The 14,937-nt window shown below is 45.6% G+C and overlaps 2 protein-coding genes across 2 annotated transcripts in view; one reads left to right on the top strand and one right to left on the bottom strand.

Annotated features, from left to right (window-relative positions):
- MMP28 (matrix metallopeptidase 28) overlaps positions 1-8,116 on the top strand; it is a 29,723-nt gene extending 21,607 nt beyond the window's left edge. The window contains exons 5-8 of the mRNA XM_044672739.1: positions 1,962-2,207; positions 4,062-4,211; positions 4,813-4,980; positions 6,825-8,116. Coding sequence (XP_044528674.1) covers positions 1,962-2,207; positions 4,062-4,211; positions 4,813-4,980; positions 6,825-7,219 — 959 coding nt within the window. The 3' untranslated portion in view covers positions 7,220-8,116. The remainder of the gene's footprint in view (positions 1-1,961; positions 2,208-4,061; positions 4,212-4,812; positions 4,981-6,824) is intronic.
- Positions 8,117-8,455: 339 nt separating this feature from the next.
- C4H17orf50 (chromosome 4 C17orf50 homolog) lies at positions 8,456-11,466 on the bottom strand. Its single transcript, XM_044673222.1, has 4 exons — positions 11,403-11,466; positions 9,791-10,115; positions 9,151-9,362; positions 8,456-8,559 (listed from the first exon to the last, which is right to left on the bottom strand). The coding sequence occupies exons 1-4, from the start codon at positions 11,464-11,466 to the stop codon at positions 8,456-8,458; spliced, it is 705 nt and encodes a 234-aa protein (XP_044529157.1).
- Between the last annotated feature and the right edge of the window lie 3,471 nt (positions 11,467-14,937).

The following is a 14,937-nucleotide window of genomic DNA, read 5'->3' on the forward strand; positions in this document are numbered from 1 at the left end:
AGGGGAAGAGAAGAAGGAGTAAAGAAAGGGAGGGAAGGAATTATTTATTTGGGTGTTTCCTAAGCTTTGTGCTAAACACTTTGCAAATACTATCTCATTTGATCCACACAACCCTGAGAGGTAGGGTCTGTTATTCCCATTTTACAGCTGAGGAAACTGAAGCAGAGAAAGGTTACATGCCTTGATCAGGGTCACACAATTTGAAAGTGTCAAATCTTCCTGAGTGCAAGCCCAGTACTCTATCCACTAACCCATCTATTTGACTCTAGGAAGGCTCTAAGTTACTTAACCAAGGTCAGAATTTATAATTTGCAGAGCCAGAATTCAAGCCCAAATTTTCTGATTGTCAATTCTGTTCTCTTTTCACTATACTCAGACTGGTTTCTGTCATTATCTGTGTGATGCTGGACAAGTCTCTCACCTCTCTAGCAAACCCTGCAGTTTTCTGATCTTTAAAATGGGTATTATAACATTCTTCTTAGCTACTGTGGCTTTGAAAGATCAAGAAGTGTCATCTTAAAGGGTGAGGTATTATTACTCATTCCCAGAACCTTCCCAGAACCCTACACACCCATTGTCTTCACCTGAGGATTCTACCCACCTCAGGGATTAAGGGTTGAGGTATGGAATCTGTGACTTATTGCTCCAGAGAATTCTTGGAGAAAAGAACTCCCTCTACCAATGTCCATCAGCACCTTCTTTGTAATGTAATCTCAGAAATTAAATGACTTTCCTAGGGTCACATAGCCAAAACTTGAACCAAGCCAGATTTTAACACACTACAACACATGGCTTCTCACTTTGGAAATTTTATTTAATTGAAAATTCTTAATCCTGGGCCAGCATTACCCAGCCCTCTTATAGGACCACTTTCCTGTCTATAGCTAGGTAGCACAGTGGATAGAGCACCAGGCCTGGAGACAAAAGGTCCTGGGTTCAAATCTGGCCTCAGATACTTCCTAGCTGTGTGACCCTGGGCAGGTCACTTAAACTCTATTGCCTAGCCCTTACGCCTGAGCATTGATAATAAGATTGAAGGTACAGATTTTTAAAAATAAAATAAAATCTATCATCTAGAGCCAAAATATAATTGGAAATAAAATTCTTCCTATCTGGAAGTGGGATCATATAATACATCACAAAGCAAAAGAGAAATCCTTTTTCTATGATCCTTGTCTCTGTCTTCCCTCCATTCTCATAGAGAAGAGAGTGGTCACATGCTACAAACACAACCCCAGCGGGTCAGTTAGTTTACTTTTCCTGCTTTGAAAATATGGAAATAAAAAGTCCTAAATAGGCTTCTTCCTTTAAAAAAAAAACAAAAACAACAAAACAAAAACCCTCACCTTCCATCTTAGAATCAATACTGTGTATTAGTTCCAAGGCAGAAGTGTGGCAAAAGGTATTTGGCAGCAGGGATTAAGTGACTTGCCCAAGGACACACAGCGAGGAAGTGTTTGAGAACAGATTTGAATCCAGGACCCTCTGTCTCTAGGCCTGGCTCTTAATCCCCTGAGTCACTTAGCAGCTTCCCCAGAATTTGTTTTTAACCCATATCTCCATTGCTCCAAATCTCCAGCTCTCTCTTCCCTTCTACCCCATAATATGGAGAACTTGGATATTGAGTCACAATCTGTGTGGCGTTGGCTAAATCACTTCATCTTTCTAGGCTGTAATGAAGGAAGATTACATGATTTTGGAAATCAGCAGAGTATAGTGGAAAGAGTATTAGATTTTGAGTCAGAAAACCAGAAAGCCTAAATTTGACGGCTTCCTCTACCACTAACTCCTAGTGTGACCTTAGGCGAGTCATTCAGTTTCCTCCACTGTACAGTGAGGGTTTGTCCTCTAAGGGTTCTTGCCCTAGAAATCTAAGGTCCAAGATCCCACTCTGCCCTGCTTGCCCATAACCCCCTCCCACAAGGACTTGCTACTAATCTGCTGTCTTTGGGTATCTGTAGGAGGTGCCCTGGCTCACGCCTTCTTCCCTCGCCGTGGGGAGGCACACTTTGATAGGGATGAGCGCTGGTCCTTCCGAAGCCGAAGAGGTCGGAACCTGTTTGTGGTGCTGGCCCACGAGATAGGCCATACGCTGGGGCTGGGTCACTCCCCTGCTCCCCGGGCTCTCATGGCACCCTATTACAAGAGGCTGGGACGGGACTCCGTGCTGAACTGGGATGATGTACTGGCCATCCAGAGGTTATATGGTGAGCATCCTTCATCTAAGTCCTTCCCATCCTCCTTGCCCTTATCTCCTGCCCCAATCAGTAGGTCCCATCCTCTGGGTACCAACCACATCCGATCCCTCGGTTCCCAATTCTACTCTCAGGTCTCTGTTCCTTTCTTACTCATGACACTTAGATCTCCATCCCCTTCTTCCCCGTGACCCTGAGCACTCCACATCTCCAGCCCTCATCCCGTTCCACCTTAAGACATTCGGCACTCCCTCTCTCTGCCCAGAATCCTTTCTATCCCATCTCTTTGAATCCTTGACTTCCAGCCCCTCTTCACCCACCATCCCAGAGGAAAAGAAAAACCGTGGACCCAAGCCCTCTTCCCTATTGCCAGTCATCATTCTACCCTTTCACCCCCCATCTCTGACCCATAACATCTCCCATGCCATGTCCCCATGTCTCATCATCTCTTGCCATAATGCTAAATGTATTGGTCCCCAGAGATCTCAACTAATCAATCCCAGACTTCTTACTCACAGATTCTCTGACCCTCAGTCATCCTCGACAACTGTTTTTTAACTCTTACCTTCTGCCTTTGAATCAATACTGTGTATTGGTTCTAAGGCAGAAGAGCAGTAAGCTCGGCAATGGGAGTTAAGTGACTTGCCCAGGGTCACACAGCTAGGAAGTGTCTGAGGCCATAGTTGAACCCAGGACCTCCCATCTTCATCCTGGCTCTCTACCCATTAAGCCACCTAGCTGTCCCCATCCAGAACAACTTCTAATCTCTTCCCCCTTTAGATTGTGATGACTTCCATAGCTTATTGGTATGGGACATAGAGAATCAGTTGCTTTTCCCAAAGCTGTCCAAGCCCATTCCCAAGAACCCAAGCTACTGGGCAGATTTTGTTCAAGCTGATGCTTCTCCTTATGGTGGTCCCATTGTCTCCAATGGTCTCTCTTCTCTGGGACCCTTCTCAATCTAATGCTTCCTATTGGGGGGTCCTGTCTTAACTCCCCTTCATTCCACCTCTAGGCCCCAAGAAGACCTCTCAGGCCTCCCCTGACCCTGCCATGTCCCTCCCCCAGAAGCCAGTTTTAGAGTAGATTTGGAATTAGGGAATGGAGGTTCAAATCCTGACTCCTTCTCCTTACCTGTATTACCTTGGACAAGTCACCTCACCTTCTCTGTAAAATAAGGGGACAGAACCTCTAAGGTTGTTTCCAGATCAAGACCTATAATCTGTGATCATGTTATATGTGATTTCTCCAAAGGGCAAGAATCGGGACTCCTGGACTATTTTGTTGTTTTTTAAACCCTTACCTTCTGCTTTGGAATCGATATTGTATATTGTTTATTGATTCCAAGGCAAAAGAGCAGTAAGAGATAGCCAATAGGGTTTAAGTGACTTTGCCCACGGTCACACAGCTAGGATATCTGAGACATGAGATTTGAACCCAGAATCTCCCTATTTCTGGACCTAGCTCTCAATCCACTGAACCATCTAGCTGCCCCCTTCGTGGATTGTTTTGTTTTTTGGTTTTTTTTTTAATAATGAAGTTTGAATTCAAATCACAGATTTAAAGCTAGAAGGGGTCTTAGAAGTCATCTAATCTAATTCCCTCATTTTAGAGGGCAAATTGAGAATTACTGAAGTTAAATTACTTACCCAAAGTCACACAGGTAATATGGGGAAGACTCAGGATTTGAACTCGGGTCTTCTTGATTTTGCCCAGCACGCTTTCCCCTGCTGCTGTGATTGATCCTGCCTAATCCAGGAAGAAGAATATACTTTTCCTGTTCTCCTTCCTCTGCCTACTCACACTAGAAAGTTAATACAACCTGGCATAACCAGTGTGCCAGAATTACTCCTTCTCTACCTACAGGACAGCCCCTGGGGGGCTCAGTGGCTGAGCAGCTCCCTGGGAAGCTATTCACCAATTTTGAAGACTGGGACCTCCATAGGCCATGGGACAGGAAATCTGGAGCTAGAGGGCCCTATTATTGCCACTCTTTTTTTGACACCATCACAGCAGGTAAGTGATGCTCTGCTCTGCCCTTACGTCTTCAGGCATCCCAAGACTCCCTCCCATCCTGCTCTTAGGAGAAAGAGCATGAAATTTAACAATCAGGAGACCTGAACTCAAATTCCTGACTCTGTCTGTGTGGCCTTAGACAATTGTCTTACCCTGTCTGAGCCTCAGTTTCCTCATCTGTAAAAAGGAGAGTTGGACTAGATGACCTCCGAGATAACTTCCAGTTTTAATACAACGATCCTTTTATCCTTCTCAACCCATTTTCTTTACTCTGATCCCCAGCTCCCAGTCCTCAATTTCATTTTTCCCTTCCCTGCCTCACCTTCCCCCAAATGTCTAGGGGTCTCCCAGGACTTGAGTCTTGCATTGGTAATCTGGCTTTGGGAACATGGCTCCACCTGTTCTGATGATTCAGAGATTCAGTGAAGCTCATGTTCTGCGACCATTCCATGGGGCTTTGTCTTCCCTCAGCAGCAAAGAGGAAGCAGGGATGGATCCCCAACCAGCATCTCTAAGGACTAGGAGTGGGGAGGAGGAAGGAGAGAAGGAGCTACCAAATAACCTTTTCCTGCATCTTTCTTTCTGGGGGCCGGGGTTGTAGACAAGGACCACCGAGTCTACATCTTTAAAGGAAACAGTTTCTGGGAGGTGGAGGCCGACGGCAATGTTTCAGCCCCCCAACTCCTACAGGAGAAATGGGCCAATCTGCCCCCCCACATCGAGGCAGCTGCTGTGTCCCAGGATGATGGAGATTTCTACTTCTTTAAAGGTGCTCGAGCTGGGGGGTGGGATGGGGGCAGAGGGGAGAAGGGGCTACCCACTCCCATCTCAAGCTTCCTCAAAGCTCCCAAGTGCATCTGAGTGGCACAGAGACTCTGAACAAAAAGAAGAAAAGAATTCAGGGGCAGCCTGGAGAGGGACGGTCCTGGGATCAAATGTGACTTTGGATACTCCCTAGCTGTGTGACCCTGGACAAGTCACTTAACCCCCATTGCCCAGCCCTTTTTGCTCTTCTGCCTTGCAACCAATACAAAGTATTGAATCTAAGATGAAAGATAAGGGATAAAAAAAAAAGTGAGGGCAAGAGATGTGGACTAGAGATATTAATGATGGAGGAGGCTGGGAGAAAGGAGGAGAGAGATAAGAAAAAGGATCTGTTCACAGATCTGATTCAGAGAAGGTGGGGCCGCTTCTCAGCCATCCCTTTGTCTTTACCTGGCCAACTGGCCATGGTCCTCAGGCTAGCAGTTTCCATATTCCTGGGCTTGATGTTGGCTTGACGCTGACTGCCCAGTGCTGACACCTGCTGGGAGTTTGCAGAACAAACCTTCCTCCTTCCATGAACTCATCACATCATCATTGGAGATGTAGGGCTGGCAAGGGCTTCAAGAATCCTAAATATAGAGCTGGCAAGAACTTCAGAGACCATCTAGTCTAGCTCTCTTTACCGAAGCCCACAGAAAACAATTTCAAGCTAGCCATGTATTTTCTCCTTAAAAGTTAGCTTGCTCAGAGATAAGATTCGACCGCATCACTCCTCTGTCTGAAAGACACCAATGGCTCCCCATTCCCTGGAAAATCAAATGTTAACTCCTTTGTTTGGCATTTAAAATCTTTCCCAACCCAGTTCCCATCTCCCTTTCCAACCTTATTTTATAGCATCATTTAGTCAATTAGTTGGGTCCAAGTCTTTATGATTCCATTTGGGGTTTTCTTGGCAGAGATACCGGAGGAGTTCACCATTTCCTTTTCCAGCTCATTTTAGAGATGAGAAATTTCCTTTTCCATCACATTTTATAGAGGAGGCAAACAGGGTTAAGTGACTTGCCCAAGGTCACACGGCTAGTAAGTGGCTGAGGCTAGCTTTGAACTCAGATCTTCCTGCCTCCAGGCTGGTACTCTATCCATTACACTACCTTTAATACCCTGAACACACCATCCCCCATGTATGGGGTGCATTTCTTCTTCTGCATCTTAGAATTCCCAGGATCCTTCAAAGTTGAAGGATCACCTTCTATGTGATGTCTTTCCTGATTCCAAGATACACGTTACACCCACCTCCAAAAACACTATATACTAGTTCCAAGGCAGAAGAATGGTAAGGGCTAAGCAATTGGGGTTAAGTGACTTGCCCAGGGTCACCTATCTAGGAAGTGTCTGAGGCCAGATTTCAACCCAGGAATTCATGTCTCCAGGTCTGGTGTTCTCTCCACTGAGCCACCTAGTGGTCTCCCACTTTTTAAAAATTCGTTCTTAACTCTCTTTAATATCCAGGAAGCCCAATGGGATGGGAGTCAGGAGGGACAAAAAACTTTTGTTTTTAACCCTGACCTTCCATCTTAGAATTAATACTAGTATTGGTTCCAAGACAGAAAAGCTATAAGGGCTAGCAGTGGGGCTTAAGTGACACAGGGCACAAATGGTCTTTAAAAAGGGAATGTGTAATCCCCCATCCCATAGACCCAATTGCTATTTATTCTATTGTCATACCCTTGTCCCAGCCCCTAAAGCAACCCTCCTCCATTTTTATCCCATGTTTTGCTTCTTCATCCTCACTCTCCTTACTTGGTTGCCCACATGACTCTGTCCTCCTGGTTCTCTCTGTTCCCACAGGAAGTCGATGTTGGAGGTTCCAAGGATCAAAGCTACTGAAGGGTTACCCCCAACAGTGCCGAGCAGGAGGGCTCCCTCGCCACCCAGATGCTGCCTTTTTCTTCCCACCACTTCATCGCCTCGTGCTCTTCAAGGGTTCCCGTTACTATGTACTGTCCAATGGAGGGCTACAGATTGAACCCTACTACCCTCGAGGTCTAAGGGACTGGGGGGGTGTCCCCTCAGGAGTTCAAGGGGCCCTGCCTGGGCCTGAAGGTTCTATCCTCTTCTTCCAGGATGATCGCTACTGGCGCTTTGATCCTATCTCACTGAAGGTGGTAGCAACAGGCCAGTGGGCCAAAGAACTCCCGTGGATGGGCTGCTGGGATGCCAACTCTGGGAGTGCTCTGTTCTGAGCCTCTTGGACTATGAGCAGTCAGGGCTCTCGTGCCCAGCCTTTTATTCCCCTACCATGGAAAGGGGGGTCTTTTGTAGGCAATCATCATGGTGCCCAACTCCACAAGAGGAGGAATTAAGTGGGGTTTTCTTGGAGTGAGAAGAGGACCATGGATCAGCCACTCTCCAGGCAGAGTCAAAGAACAAAGCGTAATGCTATCTCCTCATGGACGTGATTGTGATGGATGAATCCCAAATAAAGAGGGAGGAAAGGAGAGAGTTATTTCTGGGAGTCAGAGTTGGGGAGGGGGAGAGAAAAGGCTGAATATCAGAGATCTAGAAAAATATTGCCTCCTTTCCCCCCATCTAAGTAGCCCAAAAGGGTCCATTGGGAAGTAACAGCAGCGAGGTCAGGTCAACATTTCAAGGGTGGAGGACTAAAATCTCTCCATGAGGCAGGGTCAGCTGGGCACCTTTCCCTTTGGCCCCTGTTGTTACAATAGCAGCATTCTCTAGGACACACACACATACATTCACACAGCATTCCTTAAGCCCTAAACCCCAGAAATAGCTGAGATTCTTAGTGGAGGAGGCAAACTCTCCACCCAATGCTAACACTGCTCCCAACCCTTCCCAGCCACTAATCTAGGACCTGCAGTTGAGCTGCTGATTCCTGACTCTGAGCAGTAAGAAGAGAAGAATTCAGGGGCAGCTAGGTGGCTCAGTGGGTAGAGAGCCAGGCTGATTCCATTGCATCCTCTTCCATTGCCCACTCCCAAGCTCTGGGTGTGCCTGCTAGTATCCATAACCCCCCCACCCCAATAAATTCTCCCTTGAAGACAATCCTTAGGGAGGGGTGACCTACTGGACTTTTGTGAGATCTGTTGTTCTACTGAGAAAACAAGACTTGGGTTTAATTGTCTTTGCCTCATTTTCTTCCTTGGTATAAAAGGGGGAAATGCCTTTTACCCTGGCATAGGTTTTTCTACCAGAAGGCAGGGTAGGAGGTAGACAGTTTACATGCCTAATTACTGAGGTACAGATGGGAATCTGTACTCTGTTCAAGGCTTAGGGAGAGATGGCAATGTACTGAGCTCCCTGGACACCGTTCCATGCCTTTACTTGGAAAATAAAACCTTGGAGAATACTCAGAAAAGAGGGGACCCCCTGGCCCTCTCCCAACCATTGCTAGGAGCCCTACAGTGTCCCCATTCACGTCCATATTCAGTTTTCAGTTGATTGCTGAACCGAAGGTTTTATTGAAGCTCCTCGACCATGAGTTGAGGCGTCGTAAGCAAAATGGCCTCCTGAGAATGGCTTTTTGGCTCTGCTTCACATTCTTCTTCCTGATCTGAAATACCTAAAATGGCCAGGAGATTAATACAGGAGAGAGAAGGAAAAGGGTCCAGGCAGAGAGGTTAAGACTAGCAGTAGACAATGAGGTGGGGACTATGGGGAGGGTCTGCAGGTTGTGATGGGGGCAGTAACTGGGCATTTTCAAATCGTGGGCCAAGATTTCTTCTGATCATTTAAAACATGGTAAATGACCCCAGCCCCAAGGTGCCAGGCTCAGCAAATCCCACATAGCCTCAGTATCACAGGCTGGGGAGAGGCATCTAAGTGCCAGGGATGAGAGCTCTTTGTCTCCCATGTGGGCATAAAAAGATGCCTCATATCAAAGCTAGTAACAGTTCTAGGAATAGAGTGTGTGTCATTTAAGAACTAAAGGATGGTATCTAAGAGCCAGGGATAATATTTTTAAAATGAAAGAGTTTGGGACCCAAGATTTAGCCCTCAAAGGGATCTAAGAGACCATCACATCCATCTCTTCTCATTTTACAGATGGAAAAACTGAGGTCATATGAATTTGAACCCAAGATCCCACTGCCTCCGGCTGATTCCTTATTCACTAGGTCATTCTACTTCTTGGGGATGAGGACTCGGGCATCACCTAGCATGGTTCTACTAGTCCCACTCCGTATCTGTTGCTCAGAAGGTTCACCACCCTCCCAGTGGTCCAGGATACAGTGTTCCACATAGTTGGGGTCACAGTGTAGTGTCTCGCATTTCCTGCAGAAGAGAATCTCACAACGGGAACAAGGGCTCTTCTTAGACTGCTGCTGCTTTTCCAGTAGGCATATCTGTCCTTGTGGGATCCTCTTCCTGGTGGTTGGGGGAATGGAGGGAAATGGAGGTCAGCCTCGCTTCATTCGGCCAATACCAGAAGCCTTCTCTGGACTCTGCTAATCTACGGGATTTATAAAAAAGATTCCTCCCTCCCACCGCCCCCATTCAAGTTTGGTCACCATTCCAGGGGCAGGAAAAGGCTTCAAAAGGATACAGCTACCATCTGTAAAATGAAACTCTTAAACCTATGATCTTTGAAGCAGGACACCCACCACATCTCCCTCCTCCACCACCACCACCAAAAGCCTGCTATTTCCCAAGACCCCGTAGCATCCTTTGAATTTTCAACCCCAGGAAGAAACCAAGAAGTTTGGCAATATTCCTTTCTCTGATAGTCTAACCCTCTCTGACACCCCCAGAAATAGGAAGAATAGTCAGGAGACACGGCTCCCTTTTCTAAGCACCTGTCCACAGGGAAGGCCAAGTTGGAGAGGAGGGAGAGGGGGCTGAGCCATGTCCAAAATACGCTCTCTGAGCGCCTCAGGGCCGTCACCTCTGGTATACTGGATTCTTGGCGGAGAGGGCAGTAAGAGATTGAGCCTTTGTCTTTCCCTTCACCATCCTGATTCTCCTGCTCTGAATCCCAGTACTCTCCCTCCTTCTCTGAAGCTTTCTCTATTTCTTCTGAATCCTTCTCGTCTGAACCTTCTTCCTCTTCATCTTCTTCCTCATCATCATCCTCATCCAGGAGTTCCTCTGGTTCTTTTTTCCACAGAGGAATCTTCAGACCTAGAGAGTTGGGGTAGAGGAAACCTTGGTACCATTTCACCCTTAGACTAGATTTTCCTCATTACCATCTCAGGTACTAGAATTAATGATTTCTACCATGACCTACAGATCAAGTGAGATGCTCTGGATAGTGAATGCATCTTATTTTTGAGTCATTTTCATTCATAAAAAAATTACAGGGATTTCACCTCTATCTACTTAATGTAGACCTTATAAAGTCCCAAGAACTGCTGACCAAACATAAGCAAAAAGCCATAGTCCTGGGGTAGCTATGTGGCTCAGTAGATTGAGACACAGACCTAAAAATGGGAGCCCTGGGTTCAAATTTGACCTCAGATACTTCCTAACTATGTGGCCCTAGGCAAATCACTTAAGCCCCATTGCTTGGCTCTTACAACTCTTCTACTTTGGAACTAATACACAGTATTAATTCTAAGGTGTTTTTTTTTTTTAAATCATAGGACTAGAGACTCAGGTTGAAGATTCAAATCTTTGGTGGCCATAGATCAACTTCTTACATCTTACAGATAAGGAAACAGAGGCCTAGAGAGGTTAAATGGACTCATACATAGCTAGTAAGTTGACATTTCTCAATTATCTGCAATATGATGGCTAGAGTAACATTTCCACATCTCCACACACACAGTCTCTCCTCTCCCATTCCCCTCTTTGCCCATGGCCACCACACTTGGAAAAGGCTTCCTTATCATCCATTGAGTAGTTGAATAGTCTCCTAATAGATCTTTCCATCTCCACTTTCTTTCCTCTCCAATTCACCATTTTGGTTTTTTTCAAACCCTTTCCTCAGCATCCATTTGAAGTCAGAAGAGCAGTGAAGGCTTGGCATTTGGGTTTAAGGGACTTGCCAAGGGTCACATAGCTAGGAAGAATCTGAGGCCAGATTTGATCCAGGTCCTCCCGACACTGGGCTTGGCTGGCTCACTATTCACTGTGCCACCTAGCTGCCCCAACATCCCCATTTCATATCATCAGAATCGTCTCTTACATTCATAGATCCTATTATGGCATTCCACTGTTTTCTTTATCTGAAATGGTTAGGTGTAGTGCTCTTTCCCTTCCTTCCCTCAACCCCTAACCCCAACCACACAATTTCTCCTTTTCCCTCCTCCAGACAGTTTCCCCTCTCATTCCCTTTGGTTCAGTCAAACACAAGTGATGAAAAATGGGAGGAGTGTGAAGACCTGCTGCCTGTCCGAGTGCAGATGATCTGGGATGAAACATTTGCTGTGAATAGTCCTCAAGGAGAGTACTTAAGAGGGATCTTGCCTTTACAATCCAGTTGCTGTGGTGATAGCCCTCTAGCCTGAGTTCCTTTAGGAAACACAACCATGTGTGAATGGAGGATCCTGTTCACTTCCTCCCTGTTGCCCTCTTGCCACACTCATCATTCCTTAACTATTTCTGTGCCACTTGGGGAATTCCCCAAGTGCCTTACCCCACCTCAGGTATGTGTGTCCCTGGCCCTAGAGAGTGAAAGTAACAAGGAAAGACTTCCCCATCATCCCTCCATATCTTGGTCTCATCACCACAGCTACTATAGAATCACAAACAGTGCAGTTAGAACCTTCCCCTCCCAAGGATCTTAGACCAGGAAGGGCCTCTTTTTCTTGGACTTCTAGAAACTCTAATCCCTTCCTTTCCCTTCTTCCTTTCCCTCCTTCCTATCTCTTTTCCCACCTTGCTCCCCCTACCTCTCCAAATCATGCCCCTTCTTTTTCTCAATCTGAAAGGAAAACATTTCCTAAATAAAAGAGAATGAAAGAACTTCAAGAGCAGGACACAAGCCCAGTCTAATTTGGGGTCAAACTAAAATGTAGAGTTGAAGGAAAAAAGGGAAACACCCCTTGTTGTCACCTTCTTGACACCTCTAAATTTCCAACACAGATTCAGCTGTGGAGTGGGTGATCTGGGTACCATTCTCACAGTCAGGGAGATCCCAGGCTGAGGACACAGACACACACACACACACACACACACACACACACACACACACTAACACACACACACACACACACACACACACACACACACACACACACACACAAACAAACACACTCCCTGTCCTAGGGCAACCCCATCTGTTACTTCCAACAGACAGCAAGGGAAACATCTAAATATGAAAAACCAACAAGTGTATGGGGGAGGCACATATAGTTTCCTAGAAGTCAGCACAGTTTGATTAAAACTGCACAAAAGACTTTTAGAATATCCTGTAAATACTTCTCATATAGGATGATTGGATGGACAGCATGAAAGAATAGATTTTTTTTTAATGATAGAAGGTAAGCCTCCCGAGAGCATGAAGGAGAGAAGAGGTCTATTTGGGACACTGTTTTAGAACTAAGAGGATGAAAATTGTTTGTCTTTGTGACTCCAACACTTATCAGTCCCTAGCACAAAGTAGGTGCTTTTTCAATATCAATTTTACCACTTCTAAGTCAGAAGAGTGACAAGGACTGGGTAACTGGTGTTGTGACTTGCTCAGGGTCATACAGCTAGGAAATATCCGAGGCCAGATTTAAACCCAAGTCCTCCCAACTCCAGGCCTGGTGCTTCTTCCACTATGCCACCTAGCTACCCCTAAAGTAGGTGCTAAATAGGTACTTTTTGGTTTGGAGGCAGTTGGGCAAATGAGAGAGAGAGAAGAGGAGAGAAGAGGAGAGAGAGGAGAGGACAGGAGAGGACAGGAGAGGACGGGAGGGGAGAGGAGAGGAGAGGAGAGGAGAGGAGAGGAAAGGAGAGGAGAGGAGAGGAAAGNAGGCCTAGCTCTCAATCCACTGAGCTACCCAGCTGCCCCTGTAGTATGTGTTTTGAAAAAGTATCATGGGGCAGCTGGGTGGCTCAGTGGATTGAGAGCTAGGCCTAGAGACGGGAGGTCCTGGGTTCAAATTTGGTCATACTTCCTAGCTGTGTAACCCTGGGCAAGACACTTAACCCCAACTGCCCAGCCCTTACTGCCCTTCTGCCTTGGAACCTATATTTCACATCAGTTCTAAGACAGAAGGTAAGAGTTATTTAAGAAGAGAAGAGTAGAGGAGAGGATGGGAGGGGAGGAGAAAGGAGGGGAGGAGAAAGGAGGAGAGGAGAGGAGAGGAGAGGAGAAGAGAAGAGAGGAGAGGAGAAGAGAGGGAAGGGGGGAGGGGAGGGGAGAAGAGGACAGGAGAAGGGAGAGGAGAAGGGAGGGGAGAGGAGGGAGAGGAGAGAGAGCATTTGAATTTGGGGCATAATGAGGAATAGAATGGCCGCAAGTGGGAATAGAGAGGAGAGACAGAAAGATGGGTGGATGGGTGGATGGAAAGAAGGATAGATAGGTGGATGGATGATAGATAGTATGGATGATGGATGATAGAAAGAGAAGGATGATAGATCTATAGACATATACATGTATATATAAATACATACATATACATACATGTATATGTGAAATATCAGATTAGAGAAGTATGAAATGGGGTAGAAGCAGAGGGAGAAAAGCTATCTCTTTCTTTCTTGGGTTTTGCCTCATATAACCAGAATGTTTAGGAATAATTCCTATTCTCCCCTCTATTGTGGCTTCCTTCTTGGGCTCTGTGAATGACTGGCAGTTTTCTCTTTTCCTCCCGTTTCCTCTATTTCTTCCTTGTTTCTGGTCCTGTATTCCTTCTCTGAACTCTTCCTCCATTTATTCACCTTATACTTTACAAGTTGTCAGGACCCCAAAAGAAATCAGCATTGATTTAGCATTGTTACCCCCAATTAGGCAATGATGTTAAATATATGAAAATCAAGGAAGGGAGATACTAGTCACCAGACAGGAGATCCTTATGTTTAAAGATGTATTAATGAAGCAAGAATCTATTTGTGAGTACCATCAGCTCCAACAGGAATGCATTTATTCATAGGCTCACACAAAGACAATTAATCACTTAGTCATTCAGTCAAGCATACAGATACAAAGGATGGTTACCAGACAGGTGAGCTCCTATAAAAGGTAGAAGATCTTTCTGCCTGGTGCTGCAAAGCTCTCTGAGGCTTTTTCTATTAGCAGGATGGAAAATGAATTTCTTTGGGGGCACAGACCTGAAACTGTGGGAATAGTTTTTCCATGGGGATTGCCAATACTAAGATATTTTCCAATTGATTCTGGCAGTGGCCTGGATTGCTTTGACCATAAATGTGAGGTAGAACACAATGAACTAGGAGTTTTGAAGGAAAAAGGACAAAGAGAAAAATGGCAAATTGAGGTTGCTGCAGAAACCATAACTACTTCCTTCAAACTTGCCATTATCCAGGATGATGGAAAACTGAGGCTATTTTCCCCTTCCTTCTTGTTCTTTCGGTTACTGTGAAGCTTCAGTTACTGTGATGCCAAGAGGATAGTTCAAAACATTGCAGGCAAAAAATTCCTTCACTTTTTCTTGCTAAGAAGAGCCAGGAGATCACAGAGACCATGATCTGCTCTCCTTTTCATCCATACAGCAATGTCCCATGTAAGGAAGCCTAGTCTGATTCTTAGCCACTGCTGCATTGTTGGTAGCCAATTCTTGGATGACTAATGTCCACCCTTGTAGCATGAGTGATAGCTATCACTCTTCCTTCCACTCTAGCATCTAGGACAGTGAATATTAAACAAGAAAAGCCTTCTAATTTCAAAGAATGAAAACAGACTCAACCTTAAAGAAGGGTAGAGTCAAAGATAGAAAATGATGGGAAATGTTGCCCTCCATGATACCTGTAACTAATACTTGACTTTATCCAACTTTTGCTAATTTGATTAATTAAATGGTTCCCTTAACTGCAAAACTTGAGGCTGTGGAGCTCT

This window comes from Gracilinanus agilis, chromosome 4 (genome assembly GCF_016433145.1).
Source record: "Gracilinanus agilis isolate LMUSP501 chromosome 4, AgileGrace, whole genome shotgun sequence".
NCBI lineage: Eukaryota > Metazoa > Chordata > Mammalia > Didelphimorphia > Didelphidae > Gracilinanus > Gracilinanus agilis.